This window comes from Vidua macroura, chromosome 7, assembly GCF_024509145.1.
Source record: "Vidua macroura isolate BioBank_ID:100142 chromosome 7, ASM2450914v1, whole genome shotgun sequence".
NCBI lineage: Eukaryota > Metazoa > Chordata > Aves > Passeriformes > Viduidae > Vidua > Vidua macroura.
The window spans coordinates 23,772,511-23,800,332 of NC_071577.1; the positions used below are offsets into that span (position 1 = coordinate 23,772,511).

A 27,822-nucleotide genomic window follows, 5' to 3' on the forward strand; every position below is an offset into this window, starting at 1 on the left:
CTCTTGATGGCAGTTCATTTCCTGTACATTTTATTTTACAAAATTTACAAAAACAAGTAACCAGTCACCTTCTAGATGCTAGATGACCTGCTAGATGATACAGCTCTGTGACAACCTGCCCAACCAGGTGCACTGAGGTGCTCTGTCTGTTTTTTCTTTTTTTTTTTTTTTCTGGAATCATCCTACTGTAAACAAGGAACTTTATATGACACAAGAAAATAAACTGAGATAAACAAAAAGAGAAAAGCTGTCTGTTTCCTGGAGGAGAGGCTATGGTCTCACATTCCGTATTGCCTCTTTCCAAAGTACCTTTAACTCAGCGTGTAGAGAGATGATTGTAGCGATCCATGTAAAGCGTGCGCGTGTCGGTCCTGGTGCAGAAGCGGTGGAAAGGGCCCTTTGATCCCCATCTGCTGCATTGCCCCGGTACTGCAGGACGCACTGGTGGCCTGGAGCCGCCGGGTGACCCACCCCGAGAACTAGAAATGGAAGAAGTAAACCAGGAATCTCATAGATTGATTCAATAGCATAGAAAAATTACACTTAACAGAAATTAAACTTGATGATGTGGACTGTGTAGTGAGACTTAATGTTTCCCTGAACCCCTACCGTGGTACCACAGCCAGGTATTTAGGATAGAGCTCTGGGAAGGATCCTGTAAATTTTGTTTGCCACTCTAATATGGTTATTAAGTTTATACACTACCTCAGTTGTATCTTATGGGCTATGCCAATGTGGCTGTGGTCAGTCAGCAGAAAATTGCCTCACTGAAGCACATTCTTTGCTGGCTTCAAGGAGCAGTGTCAAGGCAAATAAGGTTTGTTGTAATATGTATGTGCCTTGTGCCACAAAACAGACCATGAGGCCCTCCAGACTGGGGCACAGGCTGTCACTAACATTCAGTGAGATGTGTGCTGTGATTCCAGAACCTTCCTCCTACCTGACTATCTCTCCTACCTGTCTCAGTCTCTGTGTTGTCTCTGCATGGATGACCACGGCTTCTTTGGCAATGCTGTCCCACCAGAGCTTTGAAATTCTACAACAATAATTGCATTGAACAGGCACATCTCAACAGTACACATCTCAAATCTATTTTGTTTAATTTTTTTCCTTGTAGAGAATGGAAATGTGAGCAAATGGTTTATCTTGCATAATCTATAGGCTACTCAATTTATACAGAATGTTTGGCATATAGTTCTCAAGTGAGTATGAATTTTCTTACAGTAGCATTTACAAATTTGGAATTTTACATCTAAGGCTAATCAAAACATTTTTTTATATTTCGCCTGTGCCAGGCATGGCGTAGTGGGTAGCCATCACTGCAGTATTTCACATCTCTTCATATTCGTTATATTGGCACAAGATTACCTGAAGAATCATTCAAGGGCTTTGGGAAAGTTGTGCTTATTTTTAACAATGGATTAAATTTATAAACTCTGATTTAAAATGGGTAAGTGAAAACAATGCTATTGATGTTGATAGAATCAGAATTCTAAATATTAAATGTGGCAAATCAGAAACTGGAGAAATTGCTGCCTTGATCCCAGGTACCTTTTGCCCACTGTTTGTCATGTTAATGCCCTTCTGTTTGATATTTACTACTTTGGACATTGCTACCTCACTCCTTCTGCAAATCCATGTTAGCATTGATGTCATAAAGTAAGCAGAATGAATGTGTGAAATTGCTTGTAAAATTATCAAATGAAATGAATAGCAAATATGATGACTTTTTTTTAAAGTTGAATAAGGAAACTGTCAGCAATGATGCACTCTTGTAATGCTTACTAGAGCTGAACAGTATATATATAAGTCTGTGCAAAAGAGGCAGCTAGGCAGAGCTCAGGATCCTCAAGGCTTGCCATAGTTGCAGAAGAGAGAGTAGCTCTTTCTGCAACTGCCACGTATCACTTCTAAGTATAATAAGGTAAGATTTATATGAACTACCAGTTATTTATTTAAGAAAGCTGAGTGCGTTATCTGCATTTTGTTGCCCAAAGTTTGCAATAGAGGTGCAGATCTTTCAGCAAATTGGTGTTTTCTTCTGAGGTTATACTCACTGATATTTGGAATTAATGACATCATAATTTAAATATTTTGATGTATTGATTACTTCAACAGAGAATTATCTGAAAAATGGAAATCAACAGTTTGTGTTGCAGAATTAATTGAAAGAAGGAAGATTAACCACAAGAACATGACAGACATTGTAGTAAGAATTTAAATGAGATACACAAGTATTGATTTTTATATTTTTATCTCCTTTAGTATCTTCTGTAGAAATATTTAATTAATGTGAGTTTAAAATTATTCACTCCTTATAGATACTGCCTAAATATGAATCAATGAGGATTAAGTTAGAAGCATGGAAACAAATTCAGTGGGTTTATGTAGACACTGATTTAAAACTGTCCAAGACAGACTGTCACTCTGTCACCCTACAGACTGTCACTCCACTGCCCCACTTTTAGATTAGTTTGTCTCAAGCAACTATTATTTTCATATCACTGTAAGATCAGAAAAGGAAATTGCATAGCACAGAAGTAAAATTAAAGCCTTTCAATAGTTATTGTGATTATTGCATAAAATTTAATTTAGTCTTCCATCCTACTATGGAATTCCTTAGACTAGAACTGTTGGATTTTACAGAACTTTCCACAAGGCATTATAGCATGGTAGGTAAATTACACCTACCTGAATGGTAGGTAAAATACACCTACCTGAAAAAGTAATTTATTTATTTCTAGAAATTATTGCTATTTGCAGACAGTTTCATTTCAATAGAAATCTATTTTGTTCATTCATGCATGTTCATATGAAAATATTTCCTTTTTACTACTTTTTTAATGTAACTTCATAATTTCTATTTTTTAACTGGAAATAGATACAAATGTGTCTTTTGAAAGATTTTTTGAAAACTCAATTAAATTAAGCTAGTTTAAATTGTACATAGATACAAAAAATCTACTACATCTTTAGTACAATATATTAGAAAACTAGAAAAATCAGGTTGGTCAAGGAAATAATATTCAAATAAATATCTGATCAAGATTTGAGAGGTATATTTGTTACATATTTCTGGTGGCTCAAACTGAGATATCCTAATTTTTTCATTTTCAATCAGAAAGAAATGAAAATATTTTCATTAGTCTAATATGCATAGGAATAAAAATTTTCTGTGTAAGATTAGCTTCAGTTATCCTGCGCCTTGACAATATGTTTCCATGGTTTTTAGCAGTATCTACTGGTGACCTAAATAACTTACAGCAAATAAAACCTTTCTTCTGATTGAGAAATTAATTGATTAGCCAGCATAAACTAAGAAAATAGTATTTTTCTGATCATATCTTTTTCTGTATAACACAGAATGTCTGTATTACCAAGAATAAAATTACAATTTCTTCTTTTAAAACTGTATCCTGTTTAACTTGTCAAGAACCACTGTTGCTGGTTTAACTTACCAATAGCAAATACTAAATGTTGTAAAAACAGAACTGATGCTAATTTTTTTAAAGAACATATTTAACAGAAGGTTAATAGTTTTTAGAAAAGTTTATTTTATTAATAAGGATTCTTGAAATTTTTTTTTAATTTCAAAAACTGCATTTATACATATTTCTTTTTAATAATCTCACAATATTGATTCTGAAAAATTTAGAAAGCAGCTGAAAATGTATTTAACTTTGATCTTAACACTTAAGGAATAAAGTAGTCAGTGGGACTGTTCACATCTGAAAGTTCTATAGGCCTGAGACATTAGAGTTAAGAGCCAAGATAAAGTGAAATCACTGAATATCTCTTTACTGACTACAATGAGTTTGAATTATTTTTAATAACTTTTATATAAAAGAAAAACGTTTGGTGTTGGATATTTCATTCCACCTCAGTGACTTGGGTTTATGGCTAATCTGGATCACAGTTTAATAAAGCTACAGACAGCTGCAAGCTAGGACTATTAAGCAGGGCAAATTTACTTATGTATGCTGTAATAGCCAGACTTTATCTGGTGTCCAAGTCCAGGTTAACTCATTTACAGCTGTATCAGCTACCAGATGGGTTAATCAAACCATTTTGAAACAACCACAATAGAGTCATTTCCCAAAGAAAAGGCAGAGCTTTTGTTCCATTGCTAGAAGCCTATGAAATGTGAAATTAGGCATTCCTTGAGATAAACATTGGATGTCAGTGTTGCACCACCAAATTACAGCTCCAAATGAAACAGTGAAAACAGAGTTCAGTACTACAGCTAGGGATTTAATAAGACTGACTATATGACCACTGTGGTATATGTTGGTATTATAGCAGGGTATGTTCAAGTGAAGGGGTCAATTCTTATATACCAGGACATTGCAGAAGGCAGAAACAAGTCTCCACACACTGATGAAAAAAATTACTAATACTGGCAGTGGCTTCTGGTGGAGAGAGGGAAACTGACTCCATTGCTTAATAGTAAAATCCATCAGAAAATATTATAGCTACACATTTATTTTCCTGAGTTTGATCAATATTTGATTAAGATTTTGATTGCCCCAACTATTTTGATACTGATACTGAGGTATTCTAGTAAAATATTAATATTATTCAGTTAGATTCTTCTAAAAATCAGGCAGAGTAGGAGTCCTACAGCAGTAAAATTTTTTATGCAGGAGATTACCTTTTCAGAGGTGTTCATATAGCCCCCTCATTTGCATTGCTCAGTGCAGAGCCAAGTCTCAATCTCAAAATGGAGTAACCTGCACCTTCACTACACATCATTCCCTCATAATTTTCTAAGACTTCCTCCTGCCCACAGTATATTTAAGTTCAGCCTATTGTGACAAGGCATTACAATAGAGAAGATATATATTTTCACTCAGACAGCCTTATTTTATAAATCTGTAAGCAGTAAGTAAATCAGCTTCAGTAAGAAATTCCTGCAGTGGAGCCACAGGAATAGGGTACAAATTATATTTAGTGGGGAGGGTGTTTTGTGACTGCGACTTACTTTGCTACTACTTTGCTTCAAGGCACTCATGTGTCCTATCTGCCTTTGTTTTTCAGACTGTATCATAAACCTCTGTAGGAAAATGCCATGGATGGCAGAAGGGCTTTTTCAAATACACAAGTATTAGCCCAAGTACATGATGAAATTATTTCCAGTGATATTTTGCTAATGTGAACTCATTGCAACTTCTATGAGAAAGATGGATAGGGAGCTGCTAATGTGACAGTATTCTTGACAAAGATTTGCTTTTTTTTTTCTCTAGTGAATGACCTGGGAAAAGAAATCACAGCCGCATCACTACCCCTAGTTTTGCAATAGAACAGTAGTACAAATCTAGTGCTTGCCATCAGCAGAACACAGAGAAAAGGAGAGAGCAGACCTTTATCCTCACATTGCAAAAGACAGTGAGGATGCAGTTGCTCTCAGTCCTTGCATTCTAGAATACAGACTAGAGCTGAAAGACTGGAACAGAAACTACATCTTTTGAATGCCTACCCAAGGCCCTAAAATGGCCACTGGACATGAAACCCATCCTAGAAGGCTCTTTATATTTATCATCATGTTTAGATCAACACTAAGAATGTAGTGCACTTTTCGATGCAATTGATTCAGACATATGTAAACATTATAATACTTTTCTTTGTTGCTTTATTTCTGTTTTGACAGGCAATGAAAATGAAAAGCATTTATTTTGTTGCTGGTCTCCTTTTAATGATAGTTCAAGGCAGCTGGCAAAATCCTCTTCAGGATACAGAGGAGAAATCAAGGTAAATTCTTCAGACCAAACTTCTACAAATACTTGGCCTGAACTTTGTTTTCTTACACTTTGAAGCCAAACATGCTATGACTTAAAGACAGCTTTACGAAGTACTTGCACTACCATTGAAATCAACAGGGTTTTTAATATTGCAAAGCTTAGCACAGAAATTTGGGGTATTGAAACAATAGCTACCTTATTTATCCAAGAAGACTCTGTAATTGGGCAGTGTCCAATCTGCTATACAGATTCCTTTTACCAGACAGCTACTAATCAATGTGCCACTTGCTTTCACTTTGTGGGAGTAAAAAATAGTCTTGTTAAAAGAAAAATCAATGCACCTGTAGACTGTACTGCAACCATTGCAGATTAACAAGGTGTAAACTTTTCACAGATCATTCAAAGCTTCCCATTCTGAACCAATAGAGGAATCTAGACAGCTGAATGAAGTGAAACGTCACTCACAAGGCACATTCACCAGTGATTACACCAAGTACCTGGACACCAGACGAGCTCAGGACTTTGTGCAATGGTTAATGAGCACTAAAAGAAATGGGTAAGCATTTTGGTCACATTGATACAGATCTCCACAAACAGAAACAGCCAAGAATCTAGCCAATTCAGTTTCTTGGTATCAGCTTCCCATCCCAGACCATGGATAAACCTCAAATAAGTAAAGTGCTTGAGGAAAATTTATATACACAATCATAGGATCATTTAGGTTGGAAAGGACCTCTAAGATCATGTCCAGCCATTAACAGAATATGAATATATTATTAGAAATTAGAATCATGTTAAATCAATCAAATTAATTTGGCTAAATCAAAGTGCAGTATGTGATATGCCACCTAAAAAGACTGTCTCAGCCTCTTTGAGGCAGATTTTCTCAGTGAATCAATTTTCAATACCAATAAGACATATTAATATAATGTACAATTCTGGGCCATTAGGCCTTAACAAAACTTTCCTATCTATAGATACTCTAATCCTGATGCTTCATTTGTGAAAAGGCAGATGAAGTGTAAGTTTTGTTGACCACTGGATAATTTACCACGATCATCACTATAAGCTGGCATGTTTTTTTTTCAAATATACTTTGATTAAACTCAAGCTAGCAAGCTGAGAGCAAGAATAATGTACAAGTATGTCAGTCTTGTTTTCTAGGGAAAATCTGTCCAAAAAGAATCCAGACATCTATTATATTAATGCTTTTAAATCTCTTTAAGTGGAAGTCTTTAAAGTATAAAGTAACAATTTCTACACATTATACTAATTTAAATTCATATGTCTGAAATATAATTAATATAATATTCATCTATGAGTCATCGGGATTTACTATAATATTCAAATAATAACCAGTAAAACTTATGCAGGCTCTGCAGTGTACTGGTAATAATGATCTAATGATTGTGCAATTTCACTACAGCCAACAAGCACAGGAGGACAAAGAAAATAACAAAGTCCCTGACCAGCTCTCAAGGTATTCTATTTGTCACAACTTGTTATTCTAAACCAGTTTGAGTTCATTTTCAGTTAAACAAGAAAGAGAACAACTAGTGTTCTTTGAAATGTTACCACAATCAAAGAAATATCAATGAAATACATTATTTCACACCTGCTTTTTACAAGGAAAGAGGATATGCCTCTATGTTATTTATTCCTGTACCTATGTTCTACAGCTATAGATGCAAGGAATGCAACAGGATGAGAATACATTTTAGGAAAGCACATTTTAAGTAATCAAGGAGAGCAGAGAATAACATAAAAAGAAAAACTTGGTATAGAGAAAGGCTGAAGAAAAAAAAAAATCAACAAAACCAACCACATTATGTTGAAGAATAAAAAAACAGTGAGAAGATTATTGAGAGGAAGATGGACAGGAAAATTTGCAGAGAGCTGATTAAACATGATGCAATGTTCAGCCCTGCACACTCAGTCCCATGTTTCATAAAACACTTATTACAGAAAGGAGAAGACCTGCTGAAGGCCAGAATTCTGTTTCTTGACAGAATTGGACTGTGTCTTTGGGAAAGGGTTAGAGAGATTATAAGTTTTAAATAAATAACGGAGAAATTGAGTAAGTATTTTTGCAAAACAGATTAAAATACCTATATTAAATCTTTCTCTCATCAGAAAATACAAAAAGGATAGCTGAGATCACAAAGACCCTTACATTCACACTGTCAATATTAATAACAAATTTTTAATAATGTTTCTGCTTCATTTAAACAGCATATCTCAAAAAAATTAACATTTCATTAAAAATGTTCCAAACAACTCTAGTTAGCATGCTGATGAAAAGTGCAGATGGTACTAAATTAGGAGGAATGGTGACATCCCAAGAAGAAAAAATAATAGAAAAAGCTAGATTTGGGCAGAAATTAGCAAATTTTGAAACAGAAATGCTAGGAAATTTAGTCATGGAAAATATTCCATAACATGTCTACTTCTTAGTGCAGTTTGCCCTCCCAAGAGCCACTGTAACATAATTTTGTGTTATATCAGAGAAAGAACCACAATGAGGTGTAGGGAGGGAGAAGATAATGTCTTTAATAAGATGGAGTTGATCAGGCTTGAAAGTTTGCCAAGACTATGACTTGGTCAGAGTGATTATTTAAAAAGTGTTCATAAAACAACTCAAAATGCAAACTTGAAAGGAATTAAGTCTGAATAGTTTGGCTCAGAAATAATGAAGGTGAAGGTAGGGGGAGCATTTAACAAAGGGCAACAAAAAGCATGTCTGTATAATACAATACAGTTTCCAGCTCATACTTAATTAGTAAGACCATTCCAATACAGCTGTAATTGCTGTATTCTGGACAACCTGGAGTTGTTCAGAACTAGTTCAGCAATCTCTGCACAAAACTGTATTGCACAGTACAGGCAATACCGTCAGAACTGAAACCTAACAATAAAAAATATGTCAAGATCCATTTGAGGCGCAAAAAGAACCCCTCTCTCCTATAGGAACACTAGTCTGGCAAATGGGAAGTTGAAATCAATAAAGATTGTTCAAAAGTTACACTCTTACGCAGTCTGCTCCTGTGATGCTGCTCTCCTTTCAGCAATGCAATCTCCAAGCGCCACGCTGAATTTGAGAGACACGCAGAAGGCACCTACACCAGTGACATCACCTCTTATTTGGAAGGTCAAGCTGCCAAGGAGTTCATTGCTTGGTTAGTGAATGGACGAGGAAGAAGAGAGTAAGAATCCATCCATTCCTATTATTAAATTTTGCCTAGTATTTGGGATTAGAAATCATGTCTGATGAAACTTTGATGTGTTTTTGATCATTCTTGCTATACTTCATGTCTTTCTTTTGTATTAGAAGATATTCTCTTGGTGACTGACTACCACTTCATATTATTAAGTTCAAATACAGATTACAACCTGTTCAGTATGCTGTTACACTCTAAAAGGTCAAGTTTTATTTAAGGTCAACACATCTAAAACTAAACCAGACCTTCTTCCTCTAACTATGACCTTTCCCCTTCACATAACATTGCTTACAGTCTCCTTAACTGTCATTGAGATTATCCAAGTCAGTGTCATCTTAAATTGCCTTCTCTTTGTTTCCTTTTACAGTCCATCCTTTCCTCTGCAATATTTCCAAGATTAAATTTTTACCAATGTCATCAGGTGTACTCTGTGTGCTGATGATCATTCCCAGCAGTAACTAATAACTTCTTTTCCTCTTCCAATGCTTCCCAAGCTACTGCTGCCATAACAACTATCATTTGCTATAACTTATCTTCCTTTTTAAGATGCCTCTGATTCTTTTGCCATGGTTTGCAGTTCCCTGGACACAAAGCTCCAGTAATGGTTTTGCCTACCTATGATTTCTTTAATTTCTACCTTGTTCTCCACATACTCATTGCAGATTTCTCTATCCTATCCACTTCATGTATTCCCTCATGACTTTACATCTTTTGTCATGATGGTCTTACACTTAGAATGGCATTGCCTTCAGTCTCCTGCAAGTATCTTTTGTTCATCTATTTCCAACTCTGCATGGTTAGGAGCTACACCATGCAGCTGCCACTCCCCACCTTTTAACTGTTCTGTACTTATTTGTGCCTTTAGACTGTAAGCTCTTTGGGGCAGGGATTTCAGTTCATCCTCTGATTAAATATTCTACCAGCTGTAAAGTATTATGTAAGTCTCTCACCTTACATAAAAAAAAAAATAAATAATAATAAAATACAATCTGTAAGACAAGATTGTGTGTTGTAGTTAAGGAAGACTAAATAGGAAAAAGTAAGTTTTGTAAATATTGACAATTTCCTGAAAAAAACAGATTTAAATAAATTAGGCCAGCTATACAGAGAAGGGAAAAGCTAGTTCCCCTTCCTAGTTATGTTCAGACTTCCACTTGTTTTTCAGACATGTTTTATTTTCATGAGCAGAAATAGGGCATTTCTGTATCCATTTGAGAGAAATACAACCTCAACTGAACTTAGAAACCTAGATGGGCAATTAATTGTAGACAACCCTTCTGCTTTCCAATATTTAGTACTATTTGTGGTTGAACTTGTATATAGCTCTTCCTTGAAATGAGCCAGTCTGCCTGTCATTGGATCCAGGACCCAGGGCGCTTCAGCATCAGCCCACCTTAATGAAATCCATCAAAATCTTCCTATATTTGATGGGATGAAACAAGAGAGAAAAGTTTTTAAAATCAAACTCTGATATGACAAACTGGTTTTCCAGCAGTCAAAAAAAAAAGAATTGAAAAAGAATCAGGATCTGATTCCAAGTATAAAATGCAACATTCTATAATTTTACAGCAAACAAGCACACAGGTTTTATACAGGTGCTTTAAGTGAGCTATTTCATCCACCCTTCCACAAAAAAAAAAAAAAAATTGCTGCTCTTAATAATTCTTATTAAAAATAAGAAATCTTAGGAAATATAATTTTAAGTAAATAAATAGGCCTTATGTCCAAATAAAACAGAAAAAGTATGAAAATTTGACTGTAATGTTTTAGTAGTGGTATTTCTTAAATAACAATTCTTAGTAAATGTACTGATGCCTACTATCCATGGCATAGATATTGCAGACTGAGATATATTTTTGCATGTATGGCTTTTTCAAAGCTGCTAGAGAGGAGTTTAGGCTCACCGGAAGGAACACCTTTGTGTTTTGATAATAATGCCTCAAAAGATGTTCTGACATGCGTCCTGCTGTACTGAGCCATAACATCAGGCTCAACCCTTAACTCCTTAAAATGACAGGGAATATGCAGTGCATTAGAACCCTGTAATAAGGCCCTTTTAAATGGTTTGTTTGTTTTGATCTGCACAGTATTGATAATTTCTTACCTTTGAAGTTTCCCAGAAAAAGCTCTTGTGGCTGAAGAAATGGGCCGAAGACATGCAGATGGCACTTTCACGAGTGATATCAACAAAGTCCTTGATGACATGGCTGCCAAAGAGTTCCTAAAATGGCTAATTAACACAAAAGTTACCCAAAGGTGCCTGAAATTTTTACTATTCTTAATATACTGATGTTTAAAATACATCTGTCATACCTGGGGAAAATACTATTATTTTTTCTCTTAGCTATTGATATATCTGTAGTATGTTGCAAACTTTGTTACAGACAGATGATGGAACTCATTCCAAATATTATTTGAATTTTTATCAGTGGTGAACCTCTCCAATAATTTCCTATTTAACTTGAAAGTGACATTCATTGCCACTGAATGATACCAGAAGTAAGGTCATATTAAATTACTGAAAAATAAAACTTTGCTTTGCATGGGCATTATAAAATCAGAAATATTTATTGGTAAAATTACACCAAACTGATTATTCTTTAAAGACTGTGATATAAAACACTGCCTTAATCTGTGGCTTGTCATTAGGGAACAGTGCTGTAACCTGAGCTCCTGACAGGTGACTGTTTAGGAACCCTGCTTTCGTTTGCCTGTATGTAGACAAAGCAGCATTTTCTAAATGAGCGCTCCGAACAGGTTAATATTTGGGAATTATTTGTTAAAAATAACAAAGCATTTAAAAAAGTAATTAAATGCCAACTCAAGACACATGTGAATGGCCAGATTTTTTAACATGTTGGCTATCCCCTTTGCATAATTAAAGCACCCAAAAAGACTGGTTGATTTTGGAAATCTGAAACAAAAGTAACAAAAAATTTAGAAAGTGTAGCTAAAATACAGTTTTTATTAAAATGTTACTATTTTTATGTTAGTAGTTCAGCATTGAAACAAATAATTTAGGAAAATAATCTATTAGAAACGACTAAACTGCTTTTCCTTTAGGAATAATTGTTTTCAATCTGTTATTAGAGAAAGGCATTGAGGGGTCTGTGAAACTAACATCTGCTCAGTCTTAAACAGAAAAAATATGTTCCATACATATTTCATAAATCTTGGGAGACGTAGAATATTTCCTAATTGCTGCTGCTTTTTTTTTTCTTTTTTCCCCAGAGACCTTTTGGAAGAATACCAGTAAAAATGAAGAATGAAATGGGATAAATGAAGATCTTAATTTCATCAACTGCCAGTTATTAAGAGATTTTGAAATCTGTATTCTGTCATTTACATTTGTTGTAACAAAGCTATGTCACCTTGCATGCCAGGAAATAATTGTACTATAGTTTAGTGTTGCCAAAGGTTTATATATGGAAAACCTGTTGTCTAAGGGATGGTTTTCTTAACAGCTTTAAGACTGTGAAAGTTCGATAACTTCACGTTTTCCATTTATTAGAACTAAAGTAACTCCATTTATATTTAAGGATAAAATTATTTTTCTAAAAAATTTACTTCTACACACAAATTATTCAATTACCAATTATATGTGTTATTCATAAGGGGCTGGCAGTTACAAATGCCTGAGAAGTGAAGATCCCTCTTAAAACCTTTGTTATAAAAAGGCTAAGCTTTAAGGGTATTAAATTATAGCCTTAAATAAATTTTTTCAAGCTTCTTTTCTGTTGACTTCTCATGTGTATATGCCATGTTCCTCTTTGCACTCCATTTCGTTTTATTCTAATATTTCAGCGTCACTGAGATCTTAGAAGTGGTTTGTTTGGAATGATATACTGAGCATTGTTTGGTCACATTTTCTGTGCAATGATTCCCAGAAAAGAGCTGTGTGAACTCTGAACTATCTTTAGGTGAAAAATAAATCATGTAAGATGAAGCTATAGAGGGGAAAACATGACTGAAGAGACAATTATTCTTCATTAGCATAAATTCTGGCTCAGAACAGGAGGACAGCTTTGAAAAATGTCAAGTGCAATATACTCCATAAGTGTGGAAACTGCCCCGGAACTACTTCAAATGTTGTAAGATTGCCAAGTCAAGCCAACACTCTCTAATGTGTGTTATATTCCTTCCTTCCTTCTTCCTCTCAGAATCACTTTTATGGGCTGCTACCTCCTACTTCCAATGACTACCCAAAGCCCCTTTTCTCCCCTTGCTATTTTAGCAATATACCAGGGATCTATATTAAAATGTCCTAAAGGGCAAGTGGTTTAAGAGAAATCAAATGGTCGTAACAAGTATCTAGTAGAAGTTGATATGAAATAGGACCATTGTTGAATCAGAATTAGTACCTATAATCTTTGCTAGGAATAACATTTTTATGGGAATAAGTTTTTTAAAAGCATCTGAAACTTCCACTTTATAATCTAAAATTTCTGGGAAAATATTAGATCATTCTTCCAAAGTGCTATAGGAATGAATATTCTGTAATTTCAGATCAGAACACATCATAGCCAATTTGGCATCTTGATCAGCTTCTTGGCAACAACAGAAAGCTGTTCTAATATCCCAACTTTAAACAATTTAAATTTAATAGAATCTTGCACAAAAAAATATATAGAAAATCTTAAAATCCAAAATACCACTGGAGATAAGAAAATAAAAAGAAAAAGAATGGTGGAGGCTATTATACTTATTATTTGTTTATTTAATCCCATTTGTACACAGTAGTTCAGGTCCAAGTGGAACTGAAAAAGATTCAGTTATACACAGTTGGATATGTATATGGTCCAGGATAAAACAGTACAAGGTAACTCTTCTGTTCCTACAGGCTGAACAATTGCCTTTGAAATGTTTTATTTCACTTTGTCCAGGATGTTTTAGTGCTCTGAAGGACAGGATTCCTCAGTTACAAATCCATTTTTCCGTGGTGTCTGTTACCAGGGATTTTGAGCCTCTCCTGGTGATGGCTTTGTCAGCTATGAAAATACTGGGCTTTCCACACATTTACAAATTATATGCTTTAGGAACAGAGGGATATAAATTATTTTCTCAAGTTTATGCAGCTTGTCTGGAACACAACAAAAACATTTAACCTCTAATATTCTAAGTCCTGATCTAGAGCATGAATCAAAAGTAACCCTTTCTTCACAAGGGAGGTGAAGCTGAGTTTATAATCAGAAATATCAAACACCTGTTTCACCTCAACAGGACTAGGATTTACATATCCTGGAATAACAGAGCAAGTCCATATGGCATCAGTAGTAAGGTATGCCCTGGTTATTTCTAACACATGCCACATGAAATTCAGTGAAGAGTATAAATATAGGGAGAAAAAAGTCACAATCTCTTTGTCTTTACTACAATAGCTGGAATCCTCTGTATATTGCACATGTGCTGCCTTGAACTTCCAGGTGGCCTTATATTTAAAGGTGTCCCCACTGTATTTTATTTGCTGAGTGTGCAGCATCTTTCCACTTCCATACTATTTATTAAGTATCTGGAAAAATAAGCATATTGCATTAAAATAAGACAACTACTTGGAATTAATTAAAAAAAAAAAACAAAAAAACCCAAAAAAAACCCAAAAAAAACAACAACAAAAAAAAAAAAAAACCAAAAAAAAAAAAAAAAAAACAAAAAACAAAAAAAACAGAAACAGAAACAGCAGAAACCTGAGATGCTCTAACCATTCAGAGGACATGTCAGAATCTGTAGTTCCCAGGAAAATAATTTTCTAAAGAAAAACACACAAACTATCTAATTGACAGCTGCTACTAACCACATTGAAATTAATGTCCCAGTGACATAATCACATAAATCGGGGATTTTTCTTTCTTGATTTACAGTTAACACTCTCTTCACAATCCTCTCAAACAGAACCAATGCAAAGATGTGCTACAAAACTGTCATGCCATTTCAACTTCAAATGCAAAGAAAAAATGAAACTCCACTATTCACTGGAGCCACTGAATCCATACTATCCAGCCCATATTTTGTCTCCCACAGAAAAACACTGAGAAATCTGGAATACATCATTGCACCTGCAAAATAAACTGTACACATTTTAGTCACAATTTTTTTTTATTCTGCAGAGAGTTTAAGTTTTCCATTTTTGCAGTTTGACTCTTCCAAATATTTCTGGAGGAAAGGCTCAAACATATAAACAGATGTCTAACAAAGTCTTGAGTCTTACTGAGGCTAGAAGTCTGAGGAAGACGTTGCATCTGGCAGGTCCCCTAATTGTTTGGGAAGGTCAACTTCAGGCTGAAAGGTGTATTTTCATTCTTTTCTAGTAAGTAGCTCTTTGCAATCATGCAACTTCTTTATGAATACCACTGTGTTGAACATACAACATGAAGCTACAGCTTCTCAAATTTCATCATGTAGCAGCCAGTGCTGTATCGTCATTTAATTTCTTGGCATGGTGCTAATACATACGTATCTGATTACAAAAGAACACCACAGTATAAAGTAACTTGAAATATTTAGCTGGAGGAACTTTTTTAAGCCTCACGCTATCACAAAAGACAATCTGACTGAGAACCAGAAGCACAACCATAATATGTTTTTGGGATCATGGGTGTTTTGATCAGTCGGGAGGAACTTCAGATTTTTTTTCAAGTTGTAGAGAATCACTGTTAGGAACTATTACAACTAAATGGAAAACATATTCTGCTTTACTGACTTTTACTGATTCACTCAGGTGGTTCTGCCTACAGATTTGGGTCCTGTAAGTCCCTCAGGCATGACCAGAGTCAGAAGCTCTGTAGGCTACTAAAAACTTGATCTAGACATAGGAACCCACATTCCCAAAAGCACTTCAAATGGTGTTCCCACAGAAACCAGCAGTAGCCAGCCATATGCACTGACAATACTGCTCCTTTTTTCTCCTTAGAATTCACCACTGAGAAATTTTAAAACATGGCAGATAATCTCTCAAAATATTACTAAACTGCAACTTGGCTATGAAAAGCTACAAAACATTCAGGTACATTTTTTCACACAACTGATATAATTTGATTGTGCTGTATTTTTAGACATTGTGATGATAACTACTTACATGTTTAGGGGGAAAAAAACCACAGATTGGCTGAATTATATATATGTTGTGATTCCTACTCACTAGGAAAAGGAAAATTCACCCTGGGGTGAGGGGTGGTGGTGTTTTGTTTTTGTTTTTGATTGTTGATAAGACAAACAGATGCACAGTATACTAGATTTTTAAGTGGAGCTGTAAGATGATATTTATTTAATGATATTTAAGTGGAGCTGTAAGACATTCTGAAACATTGGTCATGCATTTTACAGCATATAATGAGATGCTACTTTGAAAAGTAATGTAAAACACTGTCATTTCACAGGGATTTTACTTTATAGAAGTGGCCTTATCTACTCAGAGATTAGTGATTAGCAAGCTGTGAAATTGCAGCAGGTTGGATGCTGCATGGCACACGCACACTGTGCTACCTGGAACCACTGTCAGAGCACATTAATGACCTTCCTAAGGTAACCCAATACAGCCAGCAGAGCATAAATTTGTAACTAATACCAACTACTACCTTCAAGAATGGCATACAACAATGAGCAAGAACATGTTTGTATCTAGATGAAGTCTGTTAGTTCCCATACAGACACAGCTTTAATGTTTGTAAACACTTCAGCAATACTGTAGGAGACTTTTTAATCACAAAAAAGCTATTATCCCACTTCCAGACAAGGCTTTCTTAAGAAATAGCAGTAAAATATTAAATGCTGTGCTCCATCTGAAGAAGTAGAATGAAGGAGCAAGCAGCATAACCTTTCTGAAAGCTTTGACAAGTACTTTGAAGGCAAAACTAAGAACATTTGCTATTTCCCTTGACACGAAATTTTGCTTCAGCAGATCAACTACTTTTTCTGTTAGATTTCTCAACTCATAAAATACCTGCATCTGTCTCTGGTAGCTACTGGTGTTCTGCAATTAGAGGAAAATCTAACATGGATAAAACCAAAAGCATGACTTATAATTATGTTTTGGAGCCTACAGCTCTTAAAATCATTTAGAAACTTGGACAGGTTTTTTTGGTTGTTTTTTGTTTTGTTTTGTTTTGTTTTTGTTTTGTTTTGTTTTTTAATAACTGGTAAGACTCAGCTTTTTAAACAACCAAAAGCTTTACAGTTTTGATTTACTGGTTATTCTATCTTTTCCAACAATTTGTCCTAGTTTTTCAGCACATATTCAAAACTCGCCTTGGAATTGTTTTATGTGATAAATAAGGGTCATCTTCATCACTAAATTTTAAACTTTTGTCCTATACTTCCACGTTCTGGTCTTAATTTAAAAACCCACGTAGCAGACTTACACCTCTATCTCCAGTGCCAAAAAAAACCGATAAATACAAGCCCTTCCTGCAATTTTGTCAGATTTTTCATGACTTAACTGTCAGAAAAAGAAGTTCAAAGAGCAGAAACTTAACAAGAAATGTTGGTGTTATCAAAACATTGGGAGTTTTCCATCAGCATTTCACTTCTGGGCCGTTATCTGATTTCCGACAGAAAGCCCCCGCTGTCCCAAGTCTCTCCTCTGCCGCGCACAGCTGTGTCACCGCGCTGCCGGGGAACTGACGGAGAAACCGCCGCTCAAACCGCAAAGCCAGCAGAAAGCCGGGATCTTGCACAACCCCCAGCGCTGCCGCTCCCCTGGCAGCCGCCCCCAGCCCCCGCCCAGGCGCCGCTCACGAGGAGCGCCCCGCGGGCAGCGCGGGGGCTGCGGAGCCTCAGCGCGCCCGGCTCGTTCGGCGGAGCCGCGCCCCGCCCGCCCCGCTCCGCGATGCCGGTGGGCGAGGGGAGGGTGGGCGGCAGCGCGGGCAGGGCCTGCGCCGCCGGAGGCTGACGGGACTTCTTTTGCAGAGCTTCCTGAAGTGGCTGCTGGGGCTCTTGGGGGTCGCCGTGGTTGTCGTGGCCATCACCGTGCCCCTGGTGCTGCTCACCCGCCGTAAGTGCGCGGCGCGGCCGCGCGGGGAGGGTGGCGGGGGCTCGCTGCGGCCGCGGCAGCGGGGAAAGTTCTGCGGAAAGTTTCTGCCTCAGGGAACGGGGTCCGCAGAGCTGCAGCTGGAAACTGGGAGGTGGCTGCCTCACCAGAGAGGGTGGGGGGCGCGGGGACAGTTAAAAAAGTCTATTAATTTTCTTGTTTGCGTTGGTAATAGTTAGAAGCTTTGTCGTTTTCACCATCTTCTGTTCTTATCGTCGCCAAAGGCTCTCGAACCAGCAGTAAACTGCCAATTTCTCATTTTTCTAGAGTGTATTGAAGGGAAAAGATTATATTCCCTCTTGTTTGCTCTGTTTGCACAACTTTTGTTAACACCGTTGGGTGAAATTACATAAACAGCACAGTTACAGAAGTCAGAAAAGTACAGAAAGATTCGGAGTGTGGTTTTGGACTCTGACCAGTTAGCACTTTCCAGGTTGCCCTTGTAGCTCTGGATGTTAATGTGAAACAGCATTAAATCCTGGTGAAGCAATGCATTGCTTTCAGCTGGCAGGACAGAGCTGCTCTCGTTTTGTGCTCTTATGATGAACAGCTGAGCTGCATGAGCTGCATGAGCCGTGACATGTATAGCCAGCACAGCACACGCTAAGGGAGGGTTTTCTAGACCAGACCTAGATCCGAGAAGTGCACCCCAAGAAAAAGTGAAGATGTGTAAGTGGATCTTGACGATGTGTTCAGGAATTGCTTATGTGTGCACAAAGTTCTGGGGCTTTTGTTGTATCAGTTAAAGAGGCGGCGCTTGTGTCACTGGTGCTCATGTGGCATAATTGACATGAAACTGTGTTGCAGTTCAGGTCTATTAATATTAATGTGAATATCACAGTCATTCAGAACTGGATTTTCAAAGTCCAGATATCTGAGTTATATGCCTTCTAGGCTGAAACTTCCATCAGTGGATGCTGAGTCTATTTTCTCTTATTTTTGGGCAGCTTTTTGCCACTTATCTCAAAAAAGCAGATTTTTGAGGTGACAAAAAATACTCTGAATTTCACAAGTGGGGAAGAGCAAGAGAAAGGGTCTTGATAACTTATCAGATGGATGTGTGCAGGCGTAACACCTAGTGAAAGAATTCAGTATGCAGGCCTGAACTCTGCTGAAGAGTTCATACTTGTCTATCTTGATGCCAATGCTATGTCTTACTGTAAATAAAGTGGGTTTTCTTCTTTCATGAATTGTAGCATAGGAGTTCTTCTGCTCTAGAAGTGGCTGCAATTCAAGATCAGTCATCCAGTTACACAGTAAATTCATTTTACTTCAAATAGGCATTTCTGTTCTACGATACACAGAATAAATACCACCATGCTGTCAGCCTTGGCTTGTGTCCTTTGGTTGTAAAAGAGTAGAACAGTGTGTCAGACTTCCTACTGTTGGCTCAAATTAAGGCATAGAGAACACATCCAGGTAGTTCATTAAGGCCCTCTGGGTAAAATAAGGATTGAGATGGAGTGGTCCAGTTCAAAAACTTGAATTCCTGTCTCTTCACAAACCAGGCCAGCAGTAACATCCGAACAACTGTGACCATTGTAGTTTGAGAACTGCAGAGTTCTTTGGAATTTTGACTGAAGGGAGCTAAACAGATGTTTTCTGTTAGCTCAGAGTGTACAGGTGGTGTACTCATAAAGTAGTAATTTATAGGTTAGGGCAGTTAATCGCTAGTTTGATTATATGGCGTTTATGAGCAACCACAGGACATGAGTCAGCGAGAGATGCCTCTTGGGCCATGCAGGTGACTGGGTACAAAATGAAAAGTGGTAAAACTGCTTTGGGAAGGAGCAGCTCATGTGACTGTGTGAAATCAAAGTCTGTTCTGATAAAAATCCTTGTAATTGCAGTCAAATAGTTTTCATTTCATCCCAATGGTTCAAGCATTTTACAGGGAGTGAATATGACAGTTATTGATATAAACAGATAATTCTGAGTTTGAATTTCTTCCCTTTGGTCCGCAGCTGTTTTCCCTGCCATGCTTCTCAATGTATTTTCTTTTCATAAGCTTAGTATTCATGCAGCACATAATTAGTTTGATAAATGGTCTCCAGTGCAGTGAAAGGTAGTGAAATTTTGCCCCTCCAGCAGAGTTCTGGCTTGTTGGCTGGCATGTAGGCCTTGCAAGGAGAACTTCTGCTTCTTTTCATTCAGACACTTAGCATGGACAAATAGTGAAGACTTCAATTTGTGGAGTGGTTCCCTCATTTGACATTTACCTGGAGGGTCTGCTACCAGAACTCTGTACAAAATTCTATATTTCATTTAGACCCATTGCCTATTTTGACACTTCATTTTATATTTAATAACCACATGGGGCTATTTTCATCAAACAGTTTAATTTCAAAACAGCGTTGGGGCTTGTATTTGAAGTCTGTTGATCAAAGCATTTTTGTGCTTTGAGGAGCTATCCAACAGGTGACTACAGCAACAAGTTGTTACCCTTAAAGCATGAGTATTTTATAAAAAAATATTTGGTCTGTTTGTTCATGATTCACCAATTTGCTTATACTTCTCACAGTTTGTTTTTTTCTTCTATAACCTTCCATGCAAAAGGCAGATTGAGACATCCCATGTCTATATATACCTTTACCACTTCTCTAACTGCAGGTCTTGTTACAGCTGGGCAGGAACACCAGGAGTGGGAGGATGAGCAGCCAATGCTGGGAGCAGGAAGAAGACAGTGCAGTATTTACTATTATTCTACTGCCATGAGCAAGTCATAGACAGCCTTAGAGTGAGGATCCCTTACAGCTATCTGTCCGCAAACCAGGATTCTTCACTCACAGGTGTAATTCTCCAAGGGTGAGATAGTCACTAAATGAGAAGGGTCATCACCATCATGATTATATGGTATTATGTGTGTGCTTTTGTGGTCTTTTGATAGAAATGTGCCTAGGAGAGGCTGGAAGAGCACAGCAGGTCTTGGGGAAGTTAATGGCCCTAAAGTGCCTGAGTGTTCTGTGTGAGTCTGAAAAGATAGGGAATGGGTATGTTTTCCTGCTACATGTCCTTGACTTCTGTAACTGTCATTTAACTCAGTTATCTACCCTAATTCAAATGTTGAGTAATACAATATAAAACCCCATTATCAACAGTAGATTGCTATCTGTAGAACATTTCTGCTATTATTTCCTTGCTTTGCATGAGATGGGGTAAATTTGAGAGAGATTCCAGAGCTATGATTTACCAGGTTAATGATTAAATCCCTCCAGGGAAGTAAGTCTCTGCAGCCCCATGGAGTGGCTTTTGGATGAACTGCTCCAGGAGGTGTCACAGCACTCATATTTGGTTGTAGTCTCTCCTGAATGTCCTGGGTATTGGATAGAATTCTGGATGAAGTGAGCCTTTGGCCTGAACAAGCAAAGTAGTTTTTAACTACTTTTTTTTTTTCCTTTTTTTTTTTTTTTTTTTTTTTTTTTTTTTTTTCCTAGAAATCAATGCTGTAACTGTCACATAGTAACTGGGGGCTGGAGTATACAGGAGGGGGGAAGAATTAGAGTACTCTTTTACACATTGGAAGAGAAATGGGGAAACAGCAGATTTGGAAGAACTAGCCTGGAATTTCTCTTGCTTTTCTGACCACTGAATCAGCCAGGATTCCCTTGCATTTCTCCCACTGCTCCTAAATTACATGCTTTGATTGCAGATCATTCTTGCTCTTCTGCCTTCACTTTAAAATGGCAATAACCATTCACCTTTTCTGATTTTTATAATTTCTCTATCCCTTTCTTGTTGTTACTGAACATCATGCTTACTCTTGTCTTTCCTTTTATGTGGTTTTTCCTGTCTCTCTCAGTAGTGGTGAACATGCAGTAAAGCTTCCAATATTACTGCTTTTATAGTTTATCATGGTTTAAAGTCCACTAATTTCTTGCCCCTTTTCTTTTAAAAGTACATGTGGAAATTAGGAAAATGTACCTTGACACTGGGGAATAACCAATACATGTATCAAAAGTAATTTCTCAACATGGTTCCATTTTGGTATAGTGAGATGTCATACCATAACATAGTTGTTAACTTCTTGTTTGTTTTACACCTGTCCTTGTTTTGGCTGGGATTCAAGTCATTTTCTCCTGGTAGCTAGTTCAGTGCTGTGTTTTGGATTCAGTATGAGAATAATGCTGATAACACACTGATGGTTTTTGGTTGTTGCTAAGTAGTGCTTACTCTTACACCAGTCATAGACGCCAGTTTCCCAGGCTCTGCCAGGAAACATGTGCACAAGGAGCTGGGAGAGAGCGTGGCCAGGACAGCTGACCTGATCTGGCCAAAGGAGTATTTCATAACACATCATGTCATGCTCACATAAACTGGGGGATTGGCTGCAAGGTGCTGATTGCTGCCTGGACAGGCTGGACATTGGTCAGTGGGTGGTGAGCAAATGTGTTTTGCATCAGTTGTCTTTCCTGGGTTTTATTCCTCTTGCTTTCCTTTACATTGCAAATATTATTACTATTATTAGGAGTATTATACTTAGTTTTATATTGATCATTAACTGTTCCTATCTTAACCTATGGGTTTATCTTTTCCTGATTCTCCTCCCCATCTCCACTGAGGGTGAGGGGGAAGCTAGTGGTACTTAGTTGCCAGCTGGGGCTAAACAATGTCAACCCCTCACACCTACAGAAACCAACTCGATTTTTCTCTTTAGAGAGGGTGGCATATTAATGGAAAATTCCAAAATTCAAATGGAATTGTTTATCAACTTTGTATGACTGCTACTTTTGTAAATAATTAAGAGACTTTTTGCAGAAGGACTTACGGTTTTACTGTTGTAACAGGGGTATTATGATGTAACTATTTCTAGTGTATCATTATGACAGTGGAAATTCATATGTACTGTCAGGAGTCAGACCAGGGTAGAGATGAATCATAAAATCATTAAGATTGGGAAAACCTCCAAGATCATCAAGTTCAACCTTTGACTGAACACCACTTTGTCAACTAAACCATAGCACATCCTGTCATCTCTTAAACATTGGCAGGGATGGTGACTCCGCCACTTTCCTGGGCACTCCTTTTCAATGCTTAACCACCCTTTCAGTGAAAAAATTCTTCCTGATGTCCAACCTGAACCTTCTCTGGCACAGTTTGAGGCTATTTCCTCTGATCCAGTCACTATCTGCCTGTAAGAAGAGCCTGTCCCCCACCTGGCTACAGCCTCCTCTCAGGTAGTTGTAGACAGCAACACCATTCCCCCTGAGCTTCCTCTTCTCCAGGCTGAATGCTCCCAGCTCCCTCAGCCACCTCTCACAGGACTTGTACTCCAGCCCCATCACCAGCTCCATTGCCCTTCTCTGGACATATTCCAACACCTCCAGGTCTGTCTTGAATTGAGGGACCCAGAACTGGACAGAGCACTCGAGGTGTGGCCTCACCTGTGCCAAGTACAAGGGGTCAATCACAGCCCTGTTCCTGCTGGCCACATTATTCCAGATACAAGCCAGCATGCTGCTGGCCTTCTTGGCCACCTGGGCACACACTGCCTCATGTTGAGCCTGGTGTTCACCAGCACCCCCCAGTCCCTTTCTGCTGGGCAGCTTTCCAGCCACTCTGCCCAGCCTGTGGCACTTCCTGGGATTGTTGTAGCCCAGGTGAGGATCTGGCATGTGCTGAACCTCAGGCAGTAGACCTTGGCCCATCAATCCAGCGTGTCCAGATCCCTCTGCAGAGCCCTCCTGCCCTCCAGCAGAGCAACACTCCTGCCCAGCTTGGTGTCGTCCGCAAACTTAATGAGGATGAACTCAGTCCCCTCATCCAAAGCATTGATAAAGATTATTAAACTGGCCCCAATACTGAGCATTGGAAGCTAGTCATTTGGAGTTTAGAAAAACAAATCTGTATGTGGAATTGTTGAAAAAGAAAAATAACAAGAAAATGCAGTCTCTCTGTACCTAAGAGTGAAAGAAGTTTTGCTAAAATATAAGCATCCATTGACCTGTATACCACCTTCAAAGTTAATAAAATGCTCTCGAATGTCAGCAATTACTTTATTCTGTCAAAATAAACCTGTTTGACCTTTCTTTTTAAATGGATTCTGAACACTAAGAACCAAAATTTGGAATTTAATGTACGTTGAGTATCTTTCGTCGGTGGCACAAAGTGGATAAATAAGAATATACTGGTAATGGCCTACCTTGTAGATTAAGAAAATGCTTCAATTAGAACTTCTCTGACTGTACCCTTACAGCTTGGCGTGTGTTTTCATATTCAGATACTATGTGGAAGGTGTTGACAGAAAATGAAATTTTAATTTTATACATAGCCAACAAATCTTAATAGTGGCCTGATTTTTAGTAATGAGACCTTAGCAAAATATGTATGTCACCAGGGAGAAAAACATTCATCAGTTTGGAAAAATCCCTAAACCTGTTCATCAGCCACCTGTCTTAAATTGCTTCTCCTTTTCCAAGAGAGAGTTTGTTGCTTTCTGAGGCCCCTCTGATTGAAAATGACACTTTCTCGATAAGGAAGAAGTCATATTCCCAACTAGACAACTGTGTATGAATATTAAATACCCACTTGTTCATAATCCATCAAATTAAATATTCAGTTAAATAAATAACCTGAGAAATTAATATTCTCACAGAAACTTCAAGAGCAATAAATCCAGCCTAGTATTTTTTTTTTGAGAGTCACATTTCAAATAGACTTGGACAAGCAATTTTTAACCTTTTCTGAGCATTTTAGACTAAAATCATTGTTTGTTACATCTCTTGCAGTGGTAGTTGTACAGTCTGTGCTGTATATATACAGTTATCTTATTGTTTGGAAATAAGAGTAAAGCTGTAATAGCTGATATAAATGTCTTCATGTGGTGTTCCAGATGTCACAGGTATCCAGCCTACAGAAAGAGAACCTGCAGAAACTGTTGTGAGGTGTTTTTCTGTGTATGTGTATTCCCAAGGACTTTGCTGTCTTTTCCTTCTTTGGCATAAGGAAAGAGAAGGCAGTCTGTTTAAATGTATCCAAAAGACTGGGGTGTCAGAATTGATAGGGACAGGTTAGCACCTTGGTTGATCAGTCACCACATCTGTATTTGAGTGTTTTTATTGATTGTTTTTATTCTAGTCTTTTGATTTAGCCAGTTGAAATTAGAATTCCTTTCCTTCTGGACCCTGTAGGTAAAAGGGTATATGCAGGTAGATTTTAGGTTTCCATTTAAAAAAAAAGGCAGGCAAGATGCAGGGAGAGAATTGCACACCTGAATTTAAAATCTGTAGTCTTTGTTTTCAGAGGAAAAAAATCACAAAGACTCACAGACTGAGTTGTTGTTGTTGTTATTACTTGTCATACTTTGGAAAAAATAGCTTGTGCATGGCAGGCAGTAAGAAAGAAATACTCTATATAGAAGCCAACTGAAGCTGATGACCTAATTCATTAGCTTAATTAGATTCAATGTTTCACTTGGTCTTTTCAGACTAACCCAGTTACATGGCTTTAATTTTCCAGTCAAAATTGTAATGCTAAAATAAACTTAAAGATACCTTGGTGAAAATTACATCAAAAGAGGCAAAAATATTTAATCAATTATTTCATCATAATCTTATCAGGAAGTGTTTGTTATTTAAATTTTTTTTTTTATTAGACCTTCCCTGAATATTTTACTGCTTCTCAGATTTTTAGTTTTTTTTTTTATTTGAGGCATTTCTGAAATTTGAGCTTAAGGATAAGCAAATTATTCACAATTGCAGCTATTAGCAACTGGGGTTTTACAGTGAACTTCCTAGAGTGAGCACAGGGAGAAAGGCACAAAGATCACTTCTTTTCAGCTTTTGAGGAGTACATGTTTGCTGAGGTAAGAGAGCCAGAGTCAAAAAGGTATTTATTTCACTGTCAAAAAGGTATTTTCATTTCCATGAGTTTGTTGAATGACCTTGCTGATGCTCCCTTATTTTATGCTTGCTGAATTTACCTTGCAATAAAGTTTTATTGCCTTCCCACTGCTGCTACTTTAGAGACAGTTAGCTAAAACACTTTAATAACCAGCAACAAAAACCCACTTAGTAGCTGGGTTAAGAAGCTGGGGTGGAACAATTTGCAGCAAAGATCAGAATCTCTCTTCTGTCTGTTTCTTTCAGAAGAGACCTCTTCAGGAAAAACATATACTCTACAGAATTATTTGAATGATGACTATAAGTACAAAACATATAATTTGGAGTGGATTTCAGGTAATTCATTTATACATACAACTTGAATGTCCATAAAATGCACTACCTTCAGCGATGTACCACCTGCGGTCACCTCGTGCTGAGGTGACTACTGTATTCTGAAAGAAGGCCAAATTATTTAATAGTGCCATTACAGAATGGTGCATAGCTCAAAGGATTGATTCCTTGTTTGCCTTAGAAACATGCTCATGTTCATGGCAACTTATATTCTTCCTACTGCTAAAAGAGCACACTTACTTCTGTGCTTTAGGGTAGAAGCATGTTACCCTCTGAGGTGTGTCAGCTTCCTGTGCATCAGGCTGCCAGAGAACAGGGAGATACAGGCTGCTTTTCCTTCTGAGAACGCCTAGTGCCCCAAGGGAAAGAGATGCTAGGAGGTGGATGCTGTGGGCTTCACAACTACGTTTTGTGAACATTCACGTGCTGTAAGCCTCCTTTCATTGTAGAATTGGGAAACACAGCATTTACCAGATTTTTGGGATTTATTTCCTCCTTAAAAGCATAAAGGGAAAATTGAAGTAACTGATGAGCATTTCATTTACTTTTTGTTGTCATCTCTCTTGTGCTTTTAGGAAATCAGTATCTTCACAAAACAGATAATGGGGACATCCTGTGTGTCAGTGCTGACAACGGAACATCCTCAGTAATCCTGGCAAATACAACATTAGTATGTTTACTTACATGTAATATATGCAGATATTGGGAAAGGTATTGGATTTCATATTTTGTTCTGCATAGTCTATGGAATCAATGTTTAATGTGTTTCTTTTTCCCTTCCTTTGTTGACAGGATAAGTACCAGGCAAGCACTGTTATATTGTCTCCTGACCAAAAGTTTGCTCTTCTGCAATACAGCTATACAAAGGTACAAGTGCACTTTACAACTGAGGATGAAACTCAAAAATAAAGGTTTGGGAACAACTGAGAGGCTGGGAGAACGTGAGGGAAATGCAGGAGGATGGATGAATGTGATGAATGTAAGGGAGCAGTCAAGTTGAGCAGACAGGAGGGGAAGAGACTGGTATTATCTGTGAGCTTGGCAGAGGAGAGTTGACTGCCTGAGGAAAAAAAGGATCTGGATAAAAAGAAGATGTAGAGTTATAGCAAGGAGAGCAAGGCTGGATGGTTTATCTGGGAAGACAATCTAGGAGAGTAGATAGGATAGGCATGGCTCTCCCAGGAGTTGTGTGGGTAAGGAGGAGTGATGAGTAGATATGCTGCTATACATCTGCTTGTATATGTATGCTATATATATATATGTGGTTGTTATATTGTGGTGGTAGGAGGTAAGAGTTTAAAACTGAGGTGAATGAAAATCTGCATGTGCTTCAAAGAAGGCTTGTGCTTGGAGTGGGCTTGTGAGTCCCTGTTGCCTCCTGTCAGTGAGCACATGAAAAGCCTGCAGCAGAATGCCTCATCCTGGCACAGTGCTGAACCAAGCAACCAAGGTCAACCCACGTTTATGCCAGGTGGCATGAAAACCTGGCTCTGTGTGCCAATTGAGAAGCCTAATGGTGGTGATCATTTGCTGTGCAGTTTGTGCACTGAGAAGCTGCTAACTTTGTTGTTCTTTCCTTTTTTTTTTTTTTTTTTTTGGAGAGGTGGCTGTTCTGTTTCTAAAAAGTTCAGTGCTAACTTGTGCAGTGTACAAATACTTGAGCACTGTGTCAC

At 37.5% G+C, this 27,822-nt stretch overlaps 2 protein-coding genes across 2 annotated transcripts in view; both read left to right on the forward strand.

Annotated features, from left to right (window-relative positions):
- Positions 1–1,842: 1,842 nt before the first annotated feature.
- Positions 1,843–12,503, forward strand: GCG (glucagon). The gene is made up of 7 exons (XM_053982697.1): positions 1,843–1,924; positions 5,648–5,748; positions 6,133–6,294; positions 7,165–7,218; positions 8,804–8,941; positions 11,069–11,212; positions 12,188–12,503. The coding sequence occupies exons 2-7, from the start codon at positions 5,651–5,653 to the stop codon at positions 12,210–12,212; spliced, it is 621 nt and encodes a 206-aa protein (XP_053838672.1). The 5' UTR covers positions 1,843–1,924; positions 5,648–5,650; the 3' UTR covers positions 12,213–12,503.
- Positions 12,504–17,712: 5,209 nt separating this feature from the next.
- Positions 17,713–27,822, forward strand: part of DPP4 (dipeptidyl peptidase 4) — a 40,322-nt gene continuing 30,212 nt past the window's right edge. Inside the window, exons 1-5 of the mRNA XM_053982928.1 lie at positions 17,713–17,783; positions 17,858–17,942; positions 26,063–26,152; positions 26,725–26,819; positions 26,942–27,016. Coding sequence (XP_053838903.1) covers positions 17,778–17,783; positions 17,858–17,942; positions 26,063–26,152; positions 26,725–26,819; positions 26,942–27,016 — 351 coding nt within the window. The 5' untranslated portion in view covers positions 17,713–17,777. The remainder of the gene's footprint in view (positions 17,784–17,857; positions 17,943–26,062; positions 26,153–26,724; positions 26,820–26,941; positions 27,017–27,822) is intronic.

Excerpts from the sequence above, each read along its gene's own strand:
- GCG (XM_053982697.1), top strand. The coding sequence starts at position 5,651 with ATGAAAATGAAAAGCATTTATTTTGTTGCTGGTCTCCTTTTAATGATA. Across the intron at positions 8,942-11,068 it reads AATGGACGAGGAAGAAGAGA|TTTCCCAGAAAAAGCTCTTG; the intron begins GTAAGAATCCAT and ends TTACCTTTGAAG. Across the intron at positions 11,213-12,187 it reads AACACAAAAGTTACCCAAAG|AGACCTTTTGGAAGAATACC; the intron begins GTGCCTGAAATT and ends TTTTTTCCCCAG.